The following is a 27649-nucleotide window of genomic DNA, read 5'->3' as shown; positions in this document are numbered from 1 at the left end:
TTATAAAACCGTATCATACTATATCATACTTTATTTATTTATTTATTTATTTATTTATTTATTTAAATCTGCATTTTTTTTTTTTCTTTTCTTTTATATATGAGGTCAATAAGATATTCATCATTGGTTAAAATTAAAATCCCATATCAAAAATCATATTTCCATACAACAACAACCAAGCGAGTACAAAATTCGATTAATTCCAATGATAATAATTCATTCAAAAATATTACTCCATTAGAATTATATAATCAACGAGTTTCTGAAAATAAACTTCGTGATGATCCATATCAAAGGAAAATCATTACTTCATTATCAAAATTACATGAAAAATTAACTTCATATATTCCACCAAAAGTAATTACTCCATCAATTTCTGATTTGACTCCAAAAATAACTATAGCGAAAATATTCAGTTCCTTTTTAGGTAAATCTTCTGCCAAAAATAATAACAATACTCCTTCATCTTTATTAGTTGATGAACAAACATTATTGACTGTTAGTAATGAAGTTCGAGGGATTTATTTATATGGAGATGTTGGATGTGGTAAAACCATGTTAATGGATTTATTTTATGATACAATACCTAAAAATTTACCTAAAAAAAGATTACATTTCCATCAATTTATGCAAAATTTACATAAACGATCTCATCAATTAAAAATTCAATATAAATCTAAGAATAATAATAATAATGGTAGTGGTAGTGGTAGTGGTAGTGGTAGTCATAATGATATTGATGTTATACCCTTATTAGCAAGTGAAATTGCTCAAACATCAACAATTTTATGTTTTGATGAATTTCAAGTGACAGATGTAGCTGATGCCATGTTATTACGTCGATTAATGATGTTATTATTACTGCCAAAATTTGGGGTTATATTATTTGCTACATCAAATCGAGCCCCCGATGATTTATATTTAAATGGAATTCAAAGAGTTAGTTTTATTCCTTGTATTAAATTAATTAAACGTCAATGTCATATAATTTATTTAAATTCTCCAACTGATTATAGAAAAATTCCTAAACCAATTTCATCAGTTTATTATTTCCCTAAACCAGGATTAAAATGGGATCTGAAAATTAATAAAAATAATTGTTTAAAACATATTGAATCATGGTATGAATATTTCAATGCTTCTGCTTCTGCTTCCGCTTCTGCTTCTGCTTCTGCTTCTGCTTCTGCTTCTGCTTCTGCTTCTGCTTCTGCCTCTGCTTCTGCTTCTGCTTCTAGTGATAAACAAAATATTAAATTAAAAAATTATAAAGTTGAAGTTTGGGGACGTCAATTAAATGTACCAATTTGTTCACCACCTTATGTTGCTCAATTTACATTTCATGAATTATGTGGTACTCCAATGGCAGCAGGAGATTATTTAGCTTTAGCTCAAAGTTTCCAATCATTTATTATAACTGATATACCTTATTTAAGTATTGATGTTCGTGATCAAGTTAGAAGATTTATAACATTTTTAGATGCAATTTATGATAATCATGGTAGAATTGCTGTAACTAGTGCTAATTCATTTAAAGATTTATTTGTTGAACCAGAAATTATTGAAAAAAATAATTATTATGAATTACATCAAAAAAATGATCCAAAAAAGAACGACATGGATGCTTGTGATGAAGACGAAGAAGAAGAAGACGATGAATTGGTGATTAAACATGGATTTGATAAACTGATTGCTAGAAAGGCAAAAATGTTTGTTAATGATGAAGAAAGATTTGCTTTTGCTAGAGCATTAAGTCGATTATCACAAATGAGTACAACTGAATGGATAGATCAAGTTAGAGATATATAAAATGAGTTACATTACTTTTTATTATTAGGTTTAGATATATATATATATATATATAAAAGAAAAAGCTAATAGATACTGAATAAGTAGTGGTAGTGGTAGTAGTAGTAAGCAGTAAATGGAAATTTGAAACGATATTTATATCTGGTCTTAATGGAATGGGATCAATTCTCTCAATATTAGGATCTACATATATATTAAACTTATACTTTGAAGCGTTTAATGGTGATTTAGTTATATTATGCTATATTATGTTATATATGTTGTTGGTTGAAGTTTTGAACCACTTTTTTTTTTTTTCAGGTTATGCAATTTATTGGATATTGTAATAATCTATATTTACCTAGATCTATTATTTGGAACAAACATTGACATAACTTTGAATTGTTTTATCAGAGAGAGAGAGAGAGAGAGGGGGGGGGGCAAGGAATTTCATTTAAAATAGTAGTTAACCCTCTTTATCAAGAAAATACTGTCATGATTATACATAATATAGTCTACTATTTATTTTTTTTTTATTAATCTCAACCCATCTAATATGACCTACAAGCTGTTAATGAGATCTCTCTTTCATTAGTTATTCCGAGTCTTGTTTATTTAAATCTATAAATATTATCATTTACTTCCCCTTTCCTATATACGTGTCCCCCCTCCCATCTGTATTTGTATATGAGTGTGTTATTAATTTTTTTTAAAAATATATTTCCATTTATCAATAAATGAATTCAAATTAATTAATTGATTACAAGTATAATTTAATCGAATTGATTTATTTTCTTTAATTAATTGATTTAAATTATTCCAATTTAAATGATAATAATTAAAAATTATCATTATAAAAGTTTCTAAAATTTTAAGATTATTTTTAAATTTTGTTTTATAAGAAAATGAATAAATGATTAATAATGTAAATAATTTAATAATTAATTGAACTGAACAAGATTTCAACTCGGTGGTGGTGGTGGTTGTTGAGGTGGAGGTGGTGTCGGTTGGTGGACCAATTATTGGAGTTGTTGGAGCACTTAAACTTAATGGTAATTGATCATTAAATTGTAATAAAATTTGTAAAATTGAATTAAATGATAAATTTTCAAATTCACCTGGTAAAATTTGAAATTTATATAATTGATTCATATTATTCCATTTTAAAACATTATTATTAAATTTTTGTTTAAATTCTTTAGTTAAAACTTCTTGATTAATTAATTCTAATAAACAATAAATATCTTGACATGATTTCGTGGGGAAAATTCTTAATAATATAGCAATTAATAATATTTCATCTTGATTTAAACCTGATTCAGATATAGCTTTAATATTCCAAATCAGTTTTAATTTTTCCATAAATTCAATTTGTTCTATTAATGGAATAGTTTCAAATAATGGTTTCTTCATTATTATATCATGACATAATTTATTAAATTCCATCATTTTATTAGATTTAATTGATTCAGGTAAATTATTAAATTTATTTTCAAACAATAAAAATGAATTCTTTATTGTATTTAAAGAATCTTGACAACTTTGATTTAATGATAATATTTTTAAAAGAAATTGGAAACATTGATCATTAGGTATATTCAGTGTCCATGCAAATGTTCGAATCATATCACGTTGAGATTGGAATTTTTTAATAAATAATTTCGAATCCAGTGAACATTGTTGTTGTTGTAATTCTTCTATTAAGGTCATAAATTCTTGATTATATGTAACAGCATTATTATTATCATTATTGTTAGAATCATTAGTATTATTATTAATACCGAAATTGGATTTCGTGGGTGATTTAATTAAATGAGGTGAACTATTATTCTTATTATGTAAAATCTTATCAATTTGTTGATTATGTTTTCTTCTTTCATCTAATGATTTTGGTGGTAAATGACTTGGTCTAGTAGGATCAACAACACTTAATTTTTCAAGTGATATTAAATGAAGATCTTCTAATGAACTATTAGATTTAATAAAATTAGGAATTTTATACATGACATTTTGACGAGCTAATTTATTTTTCATTTCAACTTGTTGATTATAATAAGTTGTTATATTGGATATAATTGTTGTATCATCATTAACAATCCCCAAACCAACTTCACCCAATTGTTGCTTGTCTTGTTGTTGTTCTTCCTCTTCTTCCTCTTCTTCTTCTTCTTCTTCAATAATACTTTCATCATTATGTGATGTTGGTCTATTACCAACACTTGATAATAAATCTGTCAGTGATCCTAATTTCCCAGGTAATGGACAAGGCTTTATAGTACAATATTGATCACGATCTGAAACAAGATCATTTCTTGATAATATTGTTACTGATGATGAATTTGCCGAACCATGATTCTTATTATTATTATTATAACTATTACCACTTAAATTTTCATGAGATATTTTACTTGAATTGGCGGACGTTAATGAATATAATTCTGCTTTATTTTTAATTATGGGGACATTGAATAAAAATTCTTCCAGAATTTCTTCATCATCATAATCATCATTATCATTTTCATCATATTTCTTTTTACGTAATTTTTGTCGTTGTTTGGCTTCACTAGATGATATAAATTTACTTTTAGTACGAGTTAAAGTTTGCATGGCAGAAATTGAATGAGCTCTTCTGATTTTGGGTGTAATGGTAGGTATATGTGAAGTTGAAGATGATTTAATATTAGTTTTATGTGGTTGTGGTAGTACTTGATTGGTAATAGTAGTACTAGCAGTACTAGTGTTTGGTTGAGATATGGTACTCAGCAGATCTAAACTAGAATCAAGAATTACTGTGCTATCTTTAAAAGAATCAGAAGTCATGGAATTTAATCTTGAATCAGGAGTATTAGTAGATGCCGCCGTTGAACTAGTACTAGCCACTCCATCAAATTGAGATGAAATAATTGAATGATCATCTGATATTGATGATTGTGCTGATGTGAGCGAATCAGTTGACATTCTTTGTTTCATCATTAATTGTTGATGTTGTTGTTGTTGTTGAGGAGAAAAATTTAGTGAACTCTTCGATGAATTTATTTTCTGAATATAATAATCACCAGGACGTTTAATCAGAGTGGAAGAATTACTAGTTTCATTCAATGTGGGTAATGAAGGGACTCTCTTTGGTATAGAAGTTGAAGGTGATGATAATGATAAGGAAGTACTACTGAAATTATTTGTAGAATTACGTGATAATGGATGGGAAGGGGGAGGAGGAGGGGCTTGTGGTAGTGGCGGTAACTGTTGTTGACATATCGTTCTTTTAGTTGTTGAAGTTAATGAGATATCATATAAGTTATTATCATCCATAGTTGAATAAGAAAAAAACTGTATAATAAAAGATATAAATGTTAGCTTGGTGAAAAAAATAAAAAGAAGTCTAGTATTGTTTCTATCGTTCCTAGAACTCTTGTTGAATATAGTTTAATAGGATAAAAAAGAAGGGGGCCAAGGATATCTCCAAAGTAGTAATCAAACAAACTAGTAATAAAGAGGCTTGTAATTAGTATGTAATATGGTGACGATGGATTGGCTTGGATTGAATAAGTAGCAATGGAACAAAAAAAAAAATAATAGTGAAGTGTAAAATTGTTCAAAAATTGTCCAAATCGAGCAAATCGGAAAACAAAAATGGAAAAACGGAAAAACTGAAAATAATAATAAAATAAAAATAAAGTAACAATTAACGATTAATGAATAATACTACTTAATAATGAAATTTCTTGTCTTCTCTTGTCTTGTCCTCTTTATCCGGATTGCCTTATGTATGTATGTGCCTATGTGAATGAATAATGAAAGTCGGAAAGATTAAGGCGGAAGTGAAAAAAAAAAAAAAAAAATTATAGGAAACTGTAAACTATTAATAGAATAATCCTTTGGAAGGGACTGAAGATAATGCCAATGTTAGAAGGGTATGGGTATCAAATAGATTGATTAAAGCGAATGTTGAAGTAGTTGAATTAGTAAATCTTAAAGAAGACGAAAATCAGGAACACCATAAGAAGAAAGTAAAAGATAACAAAAATCAGAAAAAAATCAAAAAAAAAATGTATGTGAAAGAAATAGAACTATATATATATATATATAGAAGATGGGTTGTGTCTGAATCAATTGTTCTGTCCTGTCCTGTCCTGTCCTGTCCTGTGTGTGAATATTACTTTTTAATTTTAGTTTTAATTTTTAGTCAGTTTCTTTTACAAAGTTGCTTTTGCATTTTTCATTGTGTATGTGTGTGTGTATGTAACTTCTGAGTTTTACACCCAATTAATAATAATCACAATTACAAAAAAGATCCAAAAACATCAAAACAATTGAATATCCCGTATTATTAATTAATATGTTAGTATTCCCAAATTGAAAGAGTTTATTAAGGGTGTAAAAATATGTGAGAGAATGAATAGAAAAATTGGTGTCGATAAATTTGCAGAAGTGTCACAAAATTCAAAAAAAATCCTAAAATTCTGTCTTTCCTAATTCGGAATAGTGATCTGCAACAAGTGTTATAATTTGGTAGAAATGGTGTGTCAATTGCACCAATTGGTACAATTTTTGTGGTTTGGGACACTACTTTTTTTTTCTGTTTTTGCTGTGTTGGCTTTGTTTGTGTAATTACGATGATGGCGATGGCGATGGCGATGAGGATACCAATGTAAATCAATCTTTAAGGCGAGGAACCAACATAAACATAGAGAAGGGGGGGGGGTTACAAGGACAGGGGGAGTTGTTTAGAAATGATTACACTAATAGTAGTATAAAAGATCAATGAAGGGATTTTACAGAACTAAAATTTTAAATATCATACTTTGCGCATATACTGACACTTATTGTTTTTGATTGAAGAAGTTCAATTTGAGTAAGTTTCTTTTGTGATTGACAAAATTAATTGTTTTATAAAGTTAAAAAGACGGGAAACAGAAGAATCAAACAGAAAAAAACAATCATAACAAAGAAGGAGGCGGCGGCGAAGGAGGGTCTAGATCTCAAATCTATTTTACCATTATTATTATTATTTGTTAGTTGATCAAAGAATGTGGATGTTTCAATACTTAATAACCGATCTTTGAAATTAAAACACTTTAACTAACCAATTTTTCGTCTAACTTCTTCTTAACATATTCATATTCAATCAAAACTTATTTAAGGGGTTTTCTTCGTTTCATGAAGTATCATATTTTCATGTCGTCTACCACCGTATACATTTTTTTTTTGTCGGATTTTTTGCTATGTGTGTCCAATTGACAAATTTCATTACTCCCTCCCCCCTAAATAATATCCTACACACACACACACACTTACTCCTGAAAATTTCATCTAATACTATCGTTGACTTCGGAAGATCTTTCTAAATCTCTTTAAACTAATCACCACATGGTGGGTATTCAGCAATTATGCAACCTTAACAGAAAACGTTTGGAATCTATATTTATTTTTTACTTGCTCTCGAGGAAATTTATCTTCTCCTCGAAAAGAAATTATAGCAATCTAAAATATAACAAATACTCCTATCAATGGTGTCGATAACATATTTCCTTATCTAAAATAAGTATATCGAGTATAATTATTTTGATTGCTCCTTCCTCGAAACCTATTACTAGTTCATATTGTATGTATGTCTCTAAACGTTGTTAATTGTCAAAAGTATAACACTAATAATTAATGTAATATGTATTAACAAATTTATTTATGCACCACATTATCTGATAGGACTATCTATACCGATAGTGATATAATCGTATTAACTCACACCAATGGAATAGAACAGTAAATTTTTGCATTAATATATTAAGAAATATTTTAGTTGATCTTTCTCTTCATACATTTAAACAAACTCTTATCACAACATATTTTTCAATTTCTAATTCACTGAAAATAATCCTATATATCTTCTTATTATTCATGTTTTTGCTACTTTATAAATAAGGGTTTCATTATTTCTTATTGCCTGTTCTTCTCGGAAATGCAATCAATTTGGTTGGTCCAATCTCCATAATAATCATCATCATCAAAAACAAGAAGTTAAGCACCGAATACTCCAGAATATATCACAAAACCTGATCCGGTATGATTACTTTGTGTTCAGGACACCACTCCTCAACAAGGTATAATGATGATGATGATGATGATACAATTAGTTATAAACCTTGAGTACAAGTATATGAACGTATCTCTATCCCTCAAATTCACCCTCTCATATATCAATCGAATGTACACGGTAAGGGTTTGATCTAATTTTGTTTGGGTCTGAGACGCTAAATTTTACTTTTTCTTTCTTTTTTCGTATCCCCATTATTCGTTTGTAAACTTTGCAACATTGTTGATCTGTTAAACAAACATTCTCTATTCTTACAGGGGGGGGGAGGAGGAAGAGGAGAATCACCACACACTTTTTAAAAAAGGGAAACCTTACATAAAAAACCTATTTGTAAACTCTTTTACATCACGACAAAAATAAAACACTCCATATTGAAACAATTAAAATATCGACATATTTACATATCTATATCAATTATATCTGGATTGGTAATTTTATCATCAGACTCTGTTTCGATGGAAGTAGCTCGCAAGAACCCCATTGGATTAATTGATTCTTTAATGACTTTATCATTAACAATTGAATTAATTACTGTTCGTTTAAATCTTAACATATCTTTAAAACTTAATTCATCACCATGTTCCATTTCAAATAATTCCCACATTTTCCAACTTTCATCTAATAAAGTTGATTGACATATAAATTTAAATAATTCTCTTATTCTCTCCAATTGTTTGTTTTTAGTATTTTTATTGGTGGTGGTGGTGACAACGGTTGATATTTCAAATTTAATAAATCTACTACCTAAATCAAATAATTGATAAGTTGATAAATATTCATCATTCATGGCCATAGTGGCAATTTTATTAAATTGTTCAATATCTTGTAATTCTTCTAATTTAATTAGTATCAATTTATAAATTTCAAATTTCAGTAAATTAATTTCTTTCCTTTGTTGTGGAATCATCAATTTATGATTCCTTTGAGCAGGTGAAAACTTTTCTGTTAATGATTTAATTAATATTTTAATGGCATTATAAGTATATCCTTGATCTAATTCATATTGATAATATAATAATAATATTGGTTTTATTAAATAAGCTGGAATTTCATTAATGCTTTGTTCAAATAAATCACGAATTCTTTCTGTTAATTGAATATGTTTAATGGCTTTAACAAGATAAACATTCCAAATTTCAAATTTAATTTGATTATCATTTTGGAATATTTTTAATGCTTGATGTAATACATTAAAACATTGTTCATATTGATTCCACGATTCTAAAAATTGAGCAAAATTAATCATTATTTTTGGAGTAGCAATTTTTAATTTTATTAAATGTTGATAAGCATTAATAACTTTTCCAATCTCATTCAATTGATTATCTGATTCAATAAATGATTCTAATAAATCAATATAAAAATTCCATAATTTAATTGATTTAATGATTCTTTGTTGTACCGGTTTAGTATTATCAGTATAATTGATATCAGAATATTCTCGATATAATATATCATCAAGAATTTCAATGGCTTTTGTCTCTGGGAATTTATCACACCCTAAAATCATTTCACTCCAATTAATATATAATTCTGCTAATTCATCAGGATCATTATATTGTGATAATACCGATTTTGAAAAAATCAAATCAGCAGTTTGGAAATCTCCTCGACTAGAATAAATATCAACATATTTTAACCATATCCCACTTAATTTTAAATTCTTTGCTGTTGTTGTTGTTGTCGTTACTTTCAATGGATTAATTGATTTTAATGCTTGAGTTAATGTTTGAATTAATAAATTTAAATCATCTTGTGTTTCAATAATTTCAAATCGTTCAAACCAAGTATCTAAATCATTGATGTTTTGTCGTAATTTCATATCATTAAGTAGAATTTTCCGATCATTAATTAATTTTTCAAAATCATCTAAATATAAGGATAGTATTTCTGATTCTGATTCTGTATCAAGTTTTTCTGTTAGTTTTGTCACTTGATTTTCTTCAAATTGTAAATATGAATCATAAATCATTGTGAAATCTTTAACTGTACAACAATTTTTAATCCCTTGATTATAATAATATCGAGTTTTTTCAATATCTCCACGAGATTTGAAATATTTAGTTGCCTTGATATAGAGTTTCCCTAATTGATCTGGATATTGATATAAGGATTTCGTCAATAAATCTTCAAAGTATTTGTTGTCTGTTGATTTCAGTGAACTAATTAATAAATCAATATATTGAAACAAATAATAAACAATTGGTTGCGGCAATTGTTTATAATTATTAGGATTATTAATAATTTCATAATATAATTTCATTACATTTTCAACGTCACCAAATTCTCGTAACTTATCAATTATTTCTTGTAAATTCATCCCATAATTTTTCTGTTTATTAATATCCTCTTTCCCCTGTAATATCGACTGAGGTAAATATTGTTTATACTTTAAATATATCTTAATCGCAGTAATGCCGCCTATTGTGTCGGCAAATTGTAAATAAATTGGCCAAATCATTTTATGATCCACTAGTGGTAAACTCTGCAAACAATTGTTAAACATTCTTCTTATATATGTCACCTTATTTATTCCGCAACTGTCATCAATTGTAGTTGTAGATAATAGGAATTTAAAAAATTGAATCCAAATTTCATGATTTGTCAGTAGACTAATCAATGCAGTTTCAAATACTTCAATAATAGTACTTGATTGAATTTGTGATTGTTCCAATAACACAAGATCAATTAATAATTGCCATAATTCAATTGATGTAGGGTTTGATTTGACACTACGATATAAAATGAATAATTTATTATATAGACTGGTTGAAATGGAGTTGGATTTGAAATTATAATAAGATATCCAAGTTGAAATATTGGTAGGATCTTTAGATATTGATTCTTCGTAAGATATATCTTCGTCAACTATTAGTTTATCTAAATCCGTAGACATTTATTTATTAATTGGTTTGTCAATAGTGTTGCCAAAAATCTCATTTGTGATGAGAGAAGAAGAAGAATGGAAATAGAATTTATTTATGATAATGCTTGTGCGTGTCTAGATGAACAAAAAAAAAAAAGTTCGACAACAATTGAATTAATTAATTTTATCACCAAAAGAAATAGGTAACACTACCAAAAAAGATATTTCCCATACTTGGTTTATTCATTCAATTCCTATCAATTCATCATTCACTTACACATTAATTTGCATTCAAGTTTTTTTTTTTCTTCTCTTTTTCTCCACCACATTCTTTATTATACATATATATCAGTTTTCTTAACCAATTATGTCAGGAGCAGGTAATCGTGAACAAGTGTTCCCAACTCGTATGACTTTGGGAGTCATGAAAAGTAAATTGAAAGGAGCCCAACAAGGTCATTCACTTTTGAAAAGAAAATCTGAAGCATTGACGAAAAGATTTAGAGATATAACTCAAAGAATTGATGATGCTAAAAGAAAAATGGGTCGAGTTATGCAAACAGCGGCATTTTCATTAGCTGAAGTTCAATATGCCACTGGGGATAATATTTCTTATCAAGTTCAAGAATCAGTACAAAAAGCTCGATTCACCGTTAAGGCAAAACAAGAAAATGTCTCCGGGGTGTTTTTACCTACATTTGATAGTCATATTAATGAAGATGTTAATGATTTTAAATTAACTGCTTTAGCAAGAGGTGGTCAACAAGTTCAAAAAGCTAAATTAATTTATTCCAAAGCAGTGGAAACTTTGGTTGAATTGGCTTCATTACAAACAGCATTTATAATCTTGGATGAAGTTATTAAAATCACTAATAGAAGAGTTAATGCCATTGAACATGTTATTATCCCAAGAACAGAAAATACAATTGCTTATATAAATGGAGAATTGGATGAAATGGATCGTGAAGAATTTTATCGTTTGAAAAAAGTTCAAGAGAAGAAACAAGAAGCTGCTGCTGCTGCAGAACAAGAAGAAGCCCTTGCTAAAGCTAAAGCTGAAGGTGCCACTGATGAGCTAGCAATTCAACAAGAAGTTGAAGCATTGGATATTAAAGCAGATAATGAAGAACTTGATATTCTTCAAGAAAAAGAGGACGATGTTATATTCTAGAATGATGCGGATTTTTTTTTTTTTTTTTTACAGTATATGTTTAATTAGTAACTTTCTTTTATTAATACATAAACCAAAAAGAATTATGTTTTGACTGATGACGATGACTACTGCTATTATTATTTCTATAACTTTTTTTTTTTTTAAGGGGAACAAATTCTTATTCTTATGGACATGTATAACCTCCGTCAACAGCAATATTGGAACCAGTAGTATAAGTTGATGCATTCGAAGCCAAATACAAATATGCCCCTACCAATTCTTGTGGTAATCCTTCTCTTCCTAAAGGTGTCAATTGCCACCATTTCTTTTTCATTTCTGGATCGGCAAAATCAGCGATATCCGTCAATATATATCCAGGGGAAATTGAATTTACTCTAGCACCAAAACTAGCCCATTCAACACTTAATGATTTAGCTAAATGAGTACAAGCAGCTTTAGCAGCATTATAAGGGGCTTGTAATTGCGGGATATTAACAATTGTCCCCGACATTGATGAAGTAATAATTAATGACCCAGATTTATTCTTTTTGAAAATTTGTCCTACAGTATGAGCACAATAATAAACTCCATTTAAATCACAATCAATGATTTTATTCCATTGATCATAACCTTTAACATCAATTTCTGGTCCTTCAGTCCAGGCAACACCAGCATTAGCAACAAATATATCAATGGTTCCAAAATCTTTTTCAATTTGATTAATCACTTTAGAAACATCATTAGGATCAGTAACATTACATTTATAAGCTTTAGCATTGACACCATAAGTTTTAATTAAATATTCAGCTTTTTCATCGGCGGGTTTAGAATTATACCAAATAGCAACATCAGCACCAGCTTGGGCAAATGCTTCTGCTACTGACCAACCAATTCCTCCTGATGACCCTGTCACTGAAGCTACTTTACCCTTTAAAGAAAATAAATCAAGAACATTTGATGGTAATTGAGGAGCTTTTGTTGGTAATGGACCTAAAGCAGGATTTGTATATGAAATGACTTCTTCGCTCATAATGATGTTATAATGAATGTGTGGAAAAGTTTATATCATAATGGAAAAAAAAAAAAAAAAATTAAGGAATTTGAAAAATGGGATGTTGGGGGGTATTTGATATTTATATTTTTTTTTTTTTTTTGAAGCAAACTTTAAAAATAAAAAAATTTAAATTAGATTGAATCTAACAGTAAAATGAGATCTCTCGGGTAGGATTAAGTAAGTAAGGGAAGGTTGACTCGAAAGGTGAAAGATTGCAGAATTGGGAAAAATTTTAGATAACCCAATGCCACCACCACCAATAATAATAGTAACAAATTGGATTTAAATTTTATTGTATCTAATGTAATGTATGTGTGTTTCATTATTACACAAAAGTTCTTTATATTTGCCATTTTTAAGGGTAATATTGGGGGAAAGTTTTTTTGGGGGGGTGATAGGAAAAGAGATTAAAAATCCCAAGTTGTTGTCGTATTGTACTCTCGGGTAAATAGTTAATCCGACGATGACTCGGAGTTGGCCCACTGACTTTTAGTCAATTCCTTCATTAAGTTAAACCTAAAGGATTTATCAATAAGAAGGGGAGTTTATAGTTGTTTGTATATTGCTATTGCATTGTGTTATAGCAATAGAGTGAAAGAGAGAAAAAGAGTGACGTCATTTCAAGATATTGTTTCATATTTCATTCTTTTTTCTGTCTTTCTACTCTGAGAAACTAATCCTATGTATGAGGATAAACGATGAAAGATTGGGGGGGGGGGGGGGGGGTTGCCGTCTAGAATTGGCTCATCACGAGATAAATATTCTGTAATGTAACATATATTATAATTTTTTCTATACCTCCTGTAAAATTTTTTCAACTGGTGATTCCTGTTTCTAGACACAAGTAACTCCTAAACCACTGTGTAACCTCCATCGACAGCAAGATCAGCTCCAGTTGTATACGATGCAGCATCAGAAGCCAAATACAAGTAAGCACCAACAAGTTCTCTTGGTTTTGCTTCTCTACCAAGTGGTGTAAGTTGCAACCATTTATTCTTGACATCAGGATCAGCAAATTCACTAAGATGAGTAGCAATGTAACCTGGAGAAACAGAATTGACTCTAGCAAATGGTGCCCATTCCACACTCAATGATTTAGACAAATGTTTAACCCCGGCTTTAGCAGCATTATAAGCGGCTTGTAATTGTGGAACATTGACAATTGAAGCAGACATACTGGCTGTGAAAATAAATGACCCCTTGCCGTGTTTTCTGAAAATTGGACCAACAACATGAGCACAATAATAAACACTGTTTAAATCAACATTAACAACTTTATTCCATTTGTCTACTCCCTTGACGTCGATTTCAGGACCATCAGTCCAGGCAACACCAGCATTGGCAACAAAGATATCAATAGTACCAAAATCCAGTTCTATTTGTTTGACAACTTTTTCTACATCTTGGAAATCAGTGACATTACATTTGTAAGCTTTGGATTTAACTCCATAAGTCTTGGCTAAATATTCCGCTTTATCATCAGCAGGATGGGAATTGTACCATATGGCAACATCAGCCCCAGCTTGGGCATACCCTTCAGCCACTGCCCAACCAATTCCTCCTGAAGAACCAGTTACAGATGCAACTTTACCCTTTAATGAAAATGCATCTAAAATGTTATCGGGAATTGTTGCTGGTTTAGTTGGTAAGGGACCTAATGCATCATTGGTGTATGAAATTGTTTCTTTGCTCATATTTATCGTAATAGTTGTAGAAAATTGTCGATTGATGGGTAATACTCGAAGTTTTTAAGTGATTGAATATATGTTCTTAAACATTCAAAGGAAAAGAATTATGAAGACTAAACTTTAGGTGTGTATTTATATCATTTGCGAAGCCATGGAGTAAGGTCAACTGTTTAGTTTATAAATGAATTTAGTAAAATATGACTGATATTAACATAATTGCTATTTCAAATCTGGAGCAAATATTGAATCTTGAGCGAGGAAAAATTAATATAGTATGAGGAGCAAGTAAACGTATTATGTTAAAGTGTGGATCCTTAAATCCAATTTTTCTCTTCTGTTTTATGGGGTAAGAAGATATTTATTTAAGATGAATAAGAAATTACTAAACTTTTAAGCTCTCTTCCCTAATTAGTAGTTGTTTCGCTTTGTTGTTTCAAGATGTGTAGTAGTATGAGTTGCAATTGGCATTTTTCTAGAATCACTTACTATATGCACATTATTATGACATCATAAGAGGTTCTTGTGTTTGTTTATGTTCTTCGTATGATCTTGCTTATTTGACAATTTATGCAAAACAACTGAATCCGAGAATTACGGATCTACAAGTGGGTTTTGGCTTATGATAGCAATTTAACAAATTAGGATTTTTCTCGGTAGAATGAAAGACCAATGAGGGATAATTCATCTGATAGTCTGTGATTATGAGTCTAATATTCCCTCTGGTAGCGAATAGTTAGTTCAACATTTGAAACTTGTAAGTATCAAATAACTAGACTCTTTTTTTATTCATACATTAAGTGGTAATTGAATTATTGCTCTGAAATTTAAACCAAAAAAAGATAAATTAGAAAAGATCACACAATCTATTTCACCTCTCAAGATTAGTTCAACTCTTCCTTAATAGTAGCTCTTGGGAAAACTTCAAGCTTTAAAACTGAAGTAGAAATCGGAAAACAGTTGGAAGGGGGCAAATAACGGCAGTTTTATTATCCAATTTTTTTTGTGTCTATTCTATCATTCACTATGTATCAGCAATTTTAACAACAAAGTTCCTGCTTTTCTACATACCAAGTAATTAAACCCCTGTGAATATCTGGATAAAAACCAATCATATAAGAATATGCTTTGTTTGTTTGTAATGTTATTCGATTGAAGAGTTCGAGGGGGCGGGCGAGAGTGTGTGTGGGGGAAGACATTGGAAGGGCCGCAGCACGGCTTATGCTCGTCATCAATTATACCGCATAGATTATTATTATTATTATTTGAGAAACCTTAAAATAAAACCCAAGAAAATAAAATAACAAACCCTAATTGCCGCAAATACTTGAAGTCATATATATTGGCCACGTTTTTCTACCAGTTCAATTTATAACAAGAACAAGGATAGAATCATATTGTTAACTATATTGTCAAGTTTTAACCCACTTGATAAGATCTTTATACGGTTGACAATACTCAATGTACAGGAATCAGATTTATAATCCCCAATACAGACCACACACAAGAAAAAAAATTATAAGATCCTTGTATCAACACTTTCCAAAAGGTCATCACTATATTTAACACAACAAATATACTCCTACCCACATTTCGTTTTGATATTTATAATTGATACATTCTTATATACTTTTTACTTAATACTCAAGTACCTCGTCTTTTTCAGCCATGGGGTTATCATTTAGACATTTTAATTATTTTGGGTATGGAATCTATAATGATATCAAGAGTAGACTACCGCATTATAAATCAGATTTCACTGATGCATTCAACTATCGAGTGATTCCATCAACTGCATTTATTTTCTTCACAAATTTATTACCAGCCATCGCATTTGCTCAAGATATGTTTGATAAAACTGATCATGCTTATGGTGTTAATGAAGTTTTAATGCTGAGTGCTCTTGCTGGGGTAGTATTTGGGTTATTTTCAGGTCAACCTTTATGTATTGTTGGAGTTACTGGACCAATATCGATTTTCAGTTATACAGTTTATGAATTAATTCATCCTCGTGGCACACCTTATTTCCCCTTTATGTGTTGGATTTATCTTTGGTCAATGGTTTTCCATATAATTATTGCTGTGGGGAATTATATTTCATTCTTACAAATCATTAGTCTTTATAGTTGTGACATTTTTGGGTTTTTTATTAACATGGTTTATATTCAAAAAGGTATTCAAATATTGAGTAATCAATTTGATGATGTTGATTTAGCAAGTGGATATTGTTCGGTAATGATCGCATTATTAATGGTAATATGTGGAGTAGGATCTAATATTTTGGGTAATTATTTACATTATTTTAAACCTTGGGTTAGGAAAGTATTTGTTGATTATGGGGTTGTGGCGCTGGTAATTTTTTTCACGGGATTTATTCATTTTGGCGGTAAATTGGACAATACAGAATTAGCAAGATTACCAATAACTCAATCTTTCCAACCGACAAGAAGTGGCGACATACGACCACATGGATGGTTTATTCATTTTTGGCCAGGAGAAAATATTTCTGTTGGAGATGTATTTTTGGCCATCCCATTTGCTATTTTGTTGACATTTTTATTTTATTTTGATCATAATGTTTCGTCATTGATGTGTCAACTGAAAGAATACCCATTGACTAAACCTGCATCTTTCCATTGGGATTTCTTATTGTTAGGATTAACTACTGGTCTTGCTGGCATATTGGGGATCCCAGCACCAAATGGATTGATTCCTCAAGCACCATTACATACAGATTCATTAGTCATTCATGACAAAACCGGGAAAAGATTATCGGTAGTGGAACAAAGAGTAACAAATACTGCTCAAGGAGCATTGACATTTTTAATGATGTCAAGACCGTTTTTGGTGGTTTTAGGACTAGTACCACAAGCTGTGCTTTCAGGGTTATTTTTCATTATGGCTATTGGTGGATTACATGGGAATATCGTCACCAATAGAATAAGGTATTGTTTTTTGGATAAAGAATATATAGAGACCGATCCACAATGTCCTCAAGTTTGGAAAGATATTCATCGATTGCCGACCAAGAAATGGTTTTATATTTATACTTTGCTTGAGATTATTGGCGGAGTGGCAGAATTTGCAATCACATTAACCAAAGGTGCAGTGGGATTCCCTGGAGTGTTGTTGCTTCTTGCCTTTTGTGCCAAATGGGTTTGGCCATTGATTATTCCGAAAGACGAATTAGCCAAGCTAGATGGAGATGTAGCTGATGAATTCATCCTTAAGAATTTCACCGTTGCATCTGATGAAAGAAAGAGAAGACGCAGAAGGTCAGATGCAGAGGAAAAAGAACGAGGAAGTAATTATCATGAATCCACTAATGAACAAAGCGGTAGTATAACGTCGTAGTCTCTAATATACATCCTTCAAACGAAAGAGTATTTACTGTACTTGAAGATTTTATTTAATAATTTTGTTAAACCGGCATTCTTTTATGCTGGTTAATGTAAATTACTGCAACTGTAAAATCAACAATTTTAATATCCCACATTTATAAAATCTGGGGGTTGTTTAAAATTCTATCAAAACTTGACAATATTATTAATTAGTCCAATTACTCAGAGTATCTAAATCATGTCCTACAATTTAGTAAATAAAGTTGCGGTAGTTACTGGTGGACTCACAGGCATTGGTTTGGCCACCACCATAAAGTTACTTAAGAATGGTTCAAAAGTGATTGTTGGTGATTTTTTACATGAACATGAGATTGATACAGTTTTAAATCATATTCATAAACAAGTCCCTGAAAATCATCATCAAATCAAATTTTTAAGAATAAATGTTGCCAATTATCAAGATAACGTCAATCTTGTAGATTTTGCCTTGGATGAATATCAGGATTTGCATTATGTTGTGACCAATGCAACCACTGCCGTTGCCACCAACACTAAGACGGAAACACTTGGCCAATTCAAGGATGTAATTGATACCAACTTGAATGGTGTTTTTGCTTTAAACAAATTGGCTATCAATTATTGGGAAGAGTTTCATAAACCAGGGAGTATTGTTAATGTAAGCAAGATATTGGGGTTGACCAGTACTAAAGGGTTAACTAGCTATCGTGTTTGTCAAGGCGGAGTTCAATCATTAACACAATCTTTATCTTTAGCATACGCTAATAAAGGTATAAGGCTAAATTCAGTGATTCCAGGTTATGTTGAAATATCTCCAATGTTGGGTCAAATTAATCAACATATAGAAACTAACACTTTGAAACAACATCCAATGGCTAGATTAGGGAAACCTGATGAAATTTCCAATGCCATAGCTTTCTTGTTATCAGATGAAGCATCATTTGTAAGTGGTGCATCGTTGGTGGTTGATGGAGGATATTCTGCCCAAATAGGAAATTAGCATCAATAATGTGTATGTATTGTGTTCATGCAAGAGATTTAACTATTTAATACTCTCTGTTATATACTTTATGTACTAAGTAGATACCCACCTGACCATATGTAATCAGTATAGGTTTGATATGTCGTAACTTTCAAGTCTGTGTCGTTTAACTAAGAATGTCGTTCATTGACTCTAATGAAATTTTTTGGAAGTGAAAGGAAAAGAAAAAAAAAAATTTCTGGATTTTTCTTCTTTCATAGCAACACACACACACACACACACATCGAAGGAGTTTAATATTCCATCAACAAATATTAATTGACAATCATTAAACATCCCTTACAACCACTCCTATTAGAAAAGTTTTTCATTTTTTTTTTTTTTTTTGGCAATGGATAATAGAAAAGTGTTTAGTTCTTACAGGAGTAAGCTAAATACCAAAAAAGATAATAGTTATCATCCATATTCTTTGATCACTAATAGATTTAAACATTGGTTTAACAAAACTGATAACAAATCTGAATCTTCATCTTCAGAAAGTCAGTCAACATCTGTAAATACAAAAACGAATAATGAATCTGAACCATCGTTTATAAAGCCATTTAAATTTCCTGAACCAAAGTTAGCTTCATCATCATCATCATCGACTACATCCTCAGTTACTCAAGAAAGTACTAAATCATTCAGAGTTCCTGGATCATTTACAGTAGATGATATGCAACAACAACAACAACAACAACAACAACAACAACAACAACCAAAAACTAATAAAATTGTGGATATTAGTCGTCATGACGTATCTATGAATGACACAACTAACGACCATACTGCAAATGAAATTCTATCAAATTTTTTCAAGAGAAAAGGTGAGAAGCCATTAAATGATATAGAATATGAAGGAGTAATGGCATTGATTTCTAGATCGAAAGCTGGTACACCAATTAGTAAACGAGTGATATCTGAATCAATTTTAGAACAACAACCACAAAGGAAAAGGGCCAAAAATGAAAAGTTAATAGACGGTGCAGCTGGTGCAACTGGTGCAGCTGGTGCTACTTACAAACAAAGCACTTTGATTCATGATACTTCAAATATAAGTATATCTACTCCAGGATATAAACCAACCTATCATACTATTCAAAATGATACTTTTGATAGAAGCAATCAATCATTCAATAACACTACTTCAATCATACCTTCTATCAAACGAGTCTATCAATTTTCAGGATTACCTTCACCTTATTCTACTAGACTTAGACCTCCTTCTTCAACGAAAAAATATAAAAAACTAAGAAATTTGCATAATGAAAATAGCAAGCTTGATAATACAAGTACAGCTATCAATAATAATGACACTACTACTATGAATAATAGTGCCAATACTACTACTTTTGTTAATAAAACACGAGAATTTAAAAGTGAAACTGCGAAAACTTTATTATCTATATTGGATGGTAGTGAACAAGAGAAAGCATTTGATTTTAATAATGATGATTCAAAATTAGAGGATTTAAAACCGTCATTCTCATCAGGGTTTAAATTCATTAATCCATATGCTAAAAATGGTCGTAAGATATCAAGATCAATTAAAAATCTTAAACCAGAAACTGGAATTGTTAATAAAGCAATATCTATAACTGCAAATGATATTGATAAAACTATATCATATGATAAATCTGAATCATTACCTTTAGCGAAAAACCCATCGCAGGATTCATCCATTAATAAATTGGAGAAGAAACTGAACGGAAATATTGGTCAAGAAAATGGTGAATCATCAAATGCAGGATTTGGTTCTGAGAAGAATCTGAGTTCTCCATCGAAAAATACATTCACTTTTAATAAATCCGAGACAGTGCTTAAACCAGAGGAGAACAATAATAAATCTGATACTACTACTCGCAATGATCAACCAAAATTCAATGGGACAATCAATTTCAATGATAATTCCAATTCTACCAAATCAACCAACGCCGCTAACAAAGAAACTTCCAGTGAAAGTATTATATCAAATGGAAATTCTAATAAACAAAATCCATTTATTTTTGAATTTCCTAAAGTTGAAGTGAAAAATGTTCAATTGGATACAAATAAAGTTGATAGTTTTAAATCATTATTTTTGTTTTAGAAACTTACATAGATACATTTACTACTCCTTTTGTTTTTTAATTCTCCAAAAAAGAGATTAAGAATATACAATACTCGGTGTTACTTACATTCTAATCAAAAAGCAAACTCATTAAACAAGAACGAAAACAAGTTTTTTGCTACAGTAGGAAGGTAAACAAACAAAATACAAAACTTTAACATCTGTACTTAATAAAAACAAGAAAAAAAAGAAAGAATGAATAAAAAAAGACAAAAACCAAACTAACAAACCAACAAGAGCTAAACTAAATGTAAAACATTGTGTTACGAACACTTGGATTAACATTTTCACCAAATTTAGTTCTTGCTCTTTCAATAGGAGTACCAGATAAATTTGGATCTTTAACAAAACCATAAATATAATCTCTTCCTCTTGTACATAATAAATCAGCATAATAAGCTGCAGGGACAACTTTAACTGATTTAGTAGCTCTACTAAAAGTATGACATAAATCATAAGTAATTTTTTGAATAGCATCTGAAGTATAATTATTTTCATCATGTAAAACAAAATAATGAGCTGGAATACCAGTACCTTGTAAAGATTGTTGAGATTGAACATAAAAATCAAAATAAGCAGGAGAAGTGATTTCTCTATCAACAGTAGTACCAGGAATTACATTTTCATTACTAGTAACAGCAATTTGTTTTTTAGTTTTAGGATCATCACCATTATCATGAATAGGAATAAATCTTGTATGATGTCTTTTAACAACGATCATAAATGTAATTGTTGGAGAATATTTTGGTATATTTTTCAATTTACCATATTCAATAAAAGCTGCTTTAATTTTTGTTAATTCTTCTTTTAAAATCGTGGTATATTGCCCCTCAGATACTCCATCACGATAAAATAATACCTTACTTGGTAATTTGCCGACTTTTTTATGGAAATTTTCTAATCTTTCTAAAACCATACTTTTAACATCAGCAATAACTTCTTGTCCACCAGTTTGAATTCTAACTGATCCCGGGAATTTATTAAAAATTCCATCTTCACTACCAACTATAGACGCAATAGAAACTGATTCGGAATTGATTTCACCAGTTGGATGAGTAACATCAGCTCCAAGAATGAAAATTGGAACATTATTTTTATCAAATAATCCTTGACTATCTTTTTTAGATAATTTATGATTTGACCCCCCTAATTTAATATTAATTTTCATGGCCATTTGGGCATATGTCATAGTATCGAAATTATCGGACCCCCGTCTTTTTTTAGTAAAAGTATTTAAAACTGAACAACTGTTAAGAATCCCAATTTTAAGATCACAAGCTCTTTTAATAGCTGAATATAATTGAGTATCTTGTCTTGGTAAGATAAATAATAAATAATGGCAATGATCAACTGTTTTAGCCTTTTTGGCAATGGAAATTAAATTAGATTCTAATCCGGATGGAGATTTAACCGTGGCATGATTTAAATCAACAGAATATTTTTGGAAATTTTTACCAACTTTAATACCTAATCGAGAAAGTTCTGCTAATAATGCGGGGACGGCTTTTTGTAAATCACCAATACGTTTAGCAACATAGTCATCTTTTAAAATAACTACACCAAAATTGAATGGTTTCCCCATTGGTTTGGTGATTTTTGCCGCATCAACAAATCGATATCTTTCAAGATTCCAATTCCCCTTTTGCTTTTCAGATCTGCCATTAAAAGGTGCGGGTTTATAAGTAACCATTTGATTATTAGCATATTCAATAGTGGGTGCATTTAAAACTCTGGCAGGAACTACGGTGAATTGTGATTCAATACTACCAAAATCAACTTGTTTCTGAAACAAATTTCTATTGGTTTTACTAATCAATTCGGCCTTTTGATTAGGTCTGGTAGCAGTGATTTTAATAATCTTTGCTGGATCAGCTAATTCCCCCTTGTATTGTTGATGAGGAGCAATGATTCCTAATTCCATAGGTAAAAATGCATCAGGACCAATTTTAATCAATGGTAACTTTGGATATTTCAATCTAATATTCCATCTTTCAATGAAATATTGTTTAACACTAACCAATTTATCATTAGCATCTTTGAATTTTAATGTTTCGGAATTGTTGGTGAAATCAAATCCAAGAATAGCTTTAGCAGTTTTACGATTAAGATAAGTACGATAGATTTTACAACCCTTAATAAATGATTGAGCTCTTTTAATATCTTTTTCAGTAGGGACATTTCTAATCTTTAAAAATTCTTGAATTAAATCCAAAACATTCATTGGTTCACCATTTGGTTTTGATGATTTATAAAAAATAGCTGGGGTGGGGTTTAAATTAATTCTAACATCGTCAAAGGAACATCTAACGGAAGCAAACGTCCCCATTACAATATATAACCCTTTATCCAATTCAGTAGTTTTCGTGGCCCCATCAATCAAAAAAAACTTATTGGGACCAAGACCAACAACATTAGTATTTTTCATCACTTGTGATCCCATAACTGCAACTAACGCGTTAGTATATTCAACAGTTTCCAAAAAATCAGGAGTATAATTTTTCAATCGAGTATAATTAAGCAAATCAGAAAAATTCAATTGTTTAATAAATTGGATTTTTAATTCAACAATTTTCTTTTCTCTTTTAGGATCACCACCAAGTTCAAGAGGATAAATAACAACGTCTTCAATAGGAAGCGGCATTCTTGAATAAAGATGATTATGATCACGGTAATAAATAATAGCTTTTTTACTTTTAAATGGTTCCAATTCCATTAAATATTTCTCAACTGCAGTTTTGATAGTTAATCTGGTTTTAACGTTAGGATTTTCCAATAAATCTACACGATAGGAATATAATTTCAATCCATTAACATTATATTTGAAATAATTGACTCCTACAACGGTGGGAACACCTTCGGTACCAAAAGATGGTCTCAACAAAATTCCATTTTGCTCGTTCTTTATTTGTTTTTGGAAAGTATTCTTATAAGTGTCAACTGCCACTAAAGCTTTATCATTTATTTTTGTTGGCGTGGAAAATTTGACGAGATCACTCATGTTAAATTGTTAAATAGCCAGAGATAGCAAGGTAGAAGGAAAGGGGGGGGGGGGAGGAGGACAAAGGGGTAGCCAAAATTTCGATTCTTATGATAGTAAATATAAAACAAAAAAAAGAATAAGAAAAATGGTAAAAAGATGGGCTAAGGTTGTGATAATATAATTTACAAAAAGGAGAGAAGGGTGGGTTGAAGGGTCGTGGTAAGTTGGTCAGAACCGAAAATTAAGAAATAGCAAAATGAAACTGTTGGTTTATGCGACGTTTGTGTCAGGGAAATAGCACCTTGATATAGTCGTGCGTATTAGATCAACAATAGTGAAAAATTTGCACTCATCGAGAGCCAGGAATTAGTATAAAAGAAAGAGAAAAGAAAGATATTTAGGATATTTTCTACATAGAGAGCGAGCTTCAATAGAGACATTTAGTGGGCGTATAACTTCATTTACTCTGTTTCTTGTTTATTACAAATATAACCGATCGTGTACTAGGACTAATTCTCACGAATTATCCGTGTATACTAACTGTTGGCGTTATGAGGAGAACCTCGGTTAAGTGCATGGGCATGCGCACACGACTTATCTAGGTATATATAGCTGGACAATTCCCCCTCTCGACGTCGAGTCGCAGAAGAGGAATTGAGGAACTATCTAAGAATATATACATTCTAGGCGCTCTATAAACAAAAGTCCTACACTAACAGAAATGGTTAGGAGACACAAGGTGGGGGCGAGACTCACTAACTAAATACCATCCCACATGCTTAAATATGTATGGTTATCTTTTTACTTCTAATACAAATAAACTACAACTACAACTACTTACAGTATACCATAAACCCTAACTAACTAACCTTTCTGATGTTTAAACTTCATTTCTTGGCGTGATATGATATATTGTGGACATTCTTCGAACTGTCCAAGGTCTGATGCGATATATCATAATTGTAATGTAATTACTAATTTTATAGCTTGTATTTTCTATATAACTATATATTGGTTGACGGCAAGGCGTTAGAGATAAGGTATATATATCAGTGTCCAACTCTAGTGGTCTGATGCTACTCGGTAGTCCGGTAACCAAGAGACCTGAGATAGGTCTGTTTTACCCAACTACCTCACACCTACTACTTGATACCATTAGTTAGCCACATAAAGAACCTATGCAAGCAAAACACATGGTCATACATTAAAGACTGTAGTATAAACTAAGACTTGATCACTAATCTACCAAATATTAGTGATTTGCTGACATAAGACATATCAAAACTGAACCCCTGTTCAATGTTGGAACATTATTACTGGTAAGAATAACTATTTCAATTAATGGGGTTTTTGATTAACCCCGCAAATAACTTATCTCCCAAAAAATAGCATACCACACCACCGTGACAATACACAAGGTATATTCAAATGAAAGACAAATCTAGTATATGCATTATAGTCATGAATTAGAGTGTTTGCAAGGATTGCCAAGGTCAAAAAAGAAGATATATATACTGGCTTAAAAAGAATCTAAAAGCGTGAATGATTATGGCGTATTTAGTGAATAATTTTAAACCAAATAGATTCTAAAACTTCATGAATTAGTCCAAAGACTAGAGATCTTAATTCAATTTTCATCATAATATCTTGAGTTTGCTCGATTACGTAATACTAAAAATAGCCCATTAGCAGCCATGAGAGGCTGACACCAAAAAAAAAGCTCGTAAATGAATTTTCTAGCAAAAAATGGACTACCCAAACAATTAGATTGGTCATGGTCTATCACTTGTACTTCTTACAGGAAAGTCCTATAAATAGGGATGAATTTATCCTTATTCCATGAATGCAACTTGTAAAGATATCACTCTACAACATATTCAAATTAACCCAACAATGAAGTTAGTTATTTTATTATTTACTTTAATTCAGGTTTCTACTACCACTGCTACTGCCGCCAATAGAGCTCACAACAAAGATTACGTATACTATGATTGTAATACTTGGTGCACTCAGGCTTTAAATCAAGAAAATGGATGTGGTTACTATGATGAAGATATTTCGGACCAAGAGTACTTTGGTTGTTTATGTACTAATTCACAATATTTTAGCAATTTAAGAAGTTGTGATTGTTATACCAAGGCTGTTTATTATGCATCCAGAACTATTTGTTCATTAGCAAGTGATGAGTCTTATAGTGGCTCATGGTCGGATATTGATATCTCTGCTACTACTAATTATAGTCCATCTACCGAAGATAGTTCATCGACTGGGGATAGTACATCCAATGAGACCAGCTCATTAATTGATATTATTCTGTCCACTAAGGACAGCTCATCTTCTAAAGGTATTACCACTACTAGCACGGGTTCTTCCACAGGTGACAATACTTCTACCATAACTAGCTTGTCAACTCAAGGCGGTGGTGGAAACAACGGAAATAATGGGAATGGTGGTAACAGTGGTAGTGGTGGTAACAGTGGTAGTGGTGGTAGTGGTGGTAGTGGTGGTAGTGGTGGTAATGGTGGTAGTGGTGGTAATGGTGGTGCTGCTAATCACAATGAACAAACATCCGTCCCTCCAAATTCACAGTCATCTACAACCAATAGCCAACCTACCAGCTCTCAAACAACTTCAGGAGCTGCTAATTATTTGTCAAGTATCAGTGTTGGTACATTTTTGATTTTAGTTTTAAGTTTGATTTGATCGAAGCTACAGTTCTTTCTCTTTTGAATAGTATTGTTATTAAATATATGTGTTTTTCCAGAACCATAGTGGTGATTTATTCTATAGTTCAACTAAAAGATTAAGCGTCCTAAAATACATTTGACTCTGTATAATTGGAGATTTTCTCTAACCTCACAAACAAACGTTCCGAGAACTGACCGTTTTCATTAAATGTTATCCGATGCTAAACTATTTATTCTACTACAATCTTGGTTTGCTTAAATATTTCTCTTTATCAACTAAGAGCGCGCACATTAATTGTAACCATATTAACCATCAAGTAAGACTTTCACTAGATTCTATTTCCACTTTTCTCGTACATTCTAGCAAGAATATAATCTATATTGACTTCCTTTGGTTAGATACTTCAGGCTTATTCAACAAAGTTTGACATTTATAAGTTGCCTGAAAAAAAGTCGTCCACCTCCTTCTATCTATCCATTATTCTTATAATCTTGTAATTCAAACGAGTGATCTTTTTTACCATCAAATTCATCCATACATTCTATAATTGTTTTAATATTATCAATCATATTACTTATGGCGACTCGTATAACTCTATCACTTACTCCTGAAAATTTCACTTTTAGATTGTTGGAATCTGTAGCATAATCAATTGTCAACTCATCTGATCTAAGTATTGGGTCTGGTGATAGCGTATTCTTTGCTATTTCTGCTTGATTGGAGGTTTCAAATGGAATATTCAATTCGATCGTATACGGGAGTGACATCGTTATGGAGATGGTGATGATGTCAGTACTAGATATTTTTTGGTGGTGGTGGTGGTGGTTGATTGATTTTTTTTTTTTTCTTTTCATGAT

At 30.7% G+C, this 27649-nt stretch overlaps 12 protein-coding genes across 12 annotated transcripts, besides 3 other annotated features; 6 read left to right on the top strand and 6 right to left on the bottom strand. All coding sequences in view use genetic code 12, as the record gives it.

The window, feature by feature from the left end:
• Window positions 1-99: 99 nt before the first annotated feature.
• CD36_45920 (mitochondrial ATPase, putative) lies at window positions 100-1806 on the top strand (the record flags this gene model as incomplete). The annotated part of the gene is made up of 1 exon (XM_002420190.1): window positions 100-1806. One exon carries the CDS (start codon window positions 100-102, stop codon window positions 1804-1806), a length of 1707 nt encoding a protein of 568 aa, XP_002420235.1.
• Window positions 1807-2484: 678 nt separating this feature from the next.
• Window positions 2485-5094, bottom strand: CD36_45910 (conserved hypothetical protein; the record flags this gene model as incomplete). The annotated part of the gene is made up of 1 exon (XM_002420189.1): window positions 2485-5094. The coding sequence occupies one exon, from the start codon at window positions 5092-5094 to the stop codon at window positions 2485-2487; it is 2610 nt and encodes an 869-aa protein (XP_002420234.1).
• A 3179-nt stretch (window positions 5095-8273) lies between these two features.
• On the bottom strand, window positions 8274-10772 carry CD36_45900 (component of the spliceosome complex, putative; the record flags this gene model as incomplete). Its single annotated transcript, XM_002420188.1, has 1 exon — window positions 8274-10772. The coding sequence occupies one exon, from the start codon at window positions 10770-10772 to the stop codon at window positions 8274-8276; it is 2499 nt and encodes an 832-aa protein (XP_002420233.1).
• Window positions 10773-11109: 337 nt separating this feature from the next.
• On the top strand, window positions 11110-11913 carry VMA8 (vacuolar ATP synthase subunit putative; the record flags this gene model as incomplete). The annotated part of the gene is made up of 1 exon (XM_002420187.1): window positions 11110-11913. The coding sequence occupies one exon, from the start codon at window positions 11110-11112 to the stop codon at window positions 11911-11913; it is 804 nt and encodes a 267-aa protein (XP_002420232.1).
• Window positions 11914-12079: 166 nt separating this feature from the next.
• On the bottom strand, window positions 12080-12925 carry SOU1 (sorbitol utilization protein, putative; the record flags this gene model as incomplete). Its single annotated transcript, XM_002420186.1, has 1 exon — window positions 12080-12925. The coding sequence occupies one exon, from the start codon at window positions 12923-12925 to the stop codon at window positions 12080-12082; it is 846 nt and encodes a 281-aa protein (XP_002420231.1).
• Window positions 12926-13800: 875 nt separating this feature from the next.
• On the bottom strand, window positions 13801-14643 carry SOU2 (L-xylulose reductase, putative; the record flags this gene model as incomplete). Its single annotated transcript, XM_002420185.1, has 1 exon — window positions 13801-14643. The coding sequence occupies one exon, from the start codon at window positions 14641-14643 to the stop codon at window positions 13801-13803; it is 843 nt and encodes a 280-aa protein (XP_002420230.1).
• A 1659-nt stretch (window positions 14644-16302) lies between these two features.
• On the top strand, window positions 16303-17988 carry CD36_45860 (boron efflux transporter, putative; the record flags this gene model as incomplete). Its single annotated transcript, XM_002420184.1, has 1 exon — window positions 16303-17988. The coding sequence occupies one exon, from the start codon at window positions 16303-16305 to the stop codon at window positions 17986-17988; it is 1686 nt and encodes a 561-aa protein (XP_002420229.1).
• A 225-nt stretch (window positions 17989-18213) lies between these two features.
• Window positions 18214-18993, top strand: CD36_45850 ((R)-2-octanol dehydrogenase protein, putative; the record flags this gene model as incomplete). Its single annotated transcript, XM_002420183.1, has 1 exon — window positions 18214-18993. The coding sequence occupies one exon, from the start codon at window positions 18214-18216 to the stop codon at window positions 18991-18993; it is 780 nt and encodes a 259-aa protein (XP_002420228.1).
• Window positions 18994-19366: 373 nt separating this feature from the next.
• Window positions 19367-21103, top strand: CD36_45840 (subunit of the nuclear pore complex, putative; the record flags this gene model as incomplete). Its single annotated transcript, XM_002420182.1, has 1 exon — window positions 19367-21103. The coding sequence occupies one exon, from the start codon at window positions 19367-19369 to the stop codon at window positions 21101-21103; it is 1737 nt and encodes a 578-aa protein (XP_002420227.1).
• A 265-nt stretch (window positions 21104-21368) lies between these two features.
• CD36_45830 (Argonaute-like protein, putative) lies at window positions 21369-24122 on the bottom strand (the record flags this gene model as incomplete). Its single annotated transcript, XM_002420181.1, has 1 exon — window positions 21369-24122. The coding sequence occupies one exon, from the start codon at window positions 24120-24122 to the stop codon at window positions 21369-21371; it is 2754 nt and encodes a 917-aa protein (XP_002420226.1).
• Window positions 24123-24367: 245 nt separating this feature from the next.
• Window positions 24368-24822: a mobile genetic element.
• Window positions 24646-24816: a mobile genetic element.
• Window positions 24823-25065: 243 nt separating the features above from the next.
• Window positions 25066-25242: a mobile genetic element.
• A 701-nt stretch (window positions 25243-25943) lies between these two features.
• On the top strand, window positions 25944-26807 carry CD36_45820 (conserved hypothetical protein; the record flags this gene model as incomplete). Its single annotated transcript, XM_002420180.1, has 1 exon — window positions 25944-26807. The coding sequence occupies one exon, from the start codon at window positions 25944-25946 to the stop codon at window positions 26805-26807; it is 864 nt and encodes a 287-aa protein (XP_002420225.1).
• Window positions 26808-27262: 455 nt separating this feature from the next.
• On the bottom strand, window positions 27263-27646 carry CD36_45810 (component of the EKC/KEOPS complex, putative; the record flags this gene model as incomplete). Its single annotated transcript, XM_002420179.1, has 1 exon — window positions 27263-27646. The coding sequence occupies one exon, from the start codon at window positions 27644-27646 to the stop codon at window positions 27263-27265; it is 384 nt and encodes a 127-aa protein (XP_002420224.1).
• Window positions 27647-27649: the final 3 nt, after the last annotated feature.

The sequence above is a fragment of the Candida dubliniensis genome, chromosome 4, assembly GCF_000026945.1.
Source record: "Candida dubliniensis CD36 chromosome 4, complete sequence".
In the NCBI taxonomy this organism is placed as follows: Eukaryota; Fungi; Ascomycota; class Pichiomycetes; order Serinales; family Debaryomycetaceae; genus Candida; species Candida dubliniensis.
The sequence above is the reverse complement of the archived record's forward strand: the minus strand, read 5'-3'. Positions and strand labels throughout refer to the sequence as shown.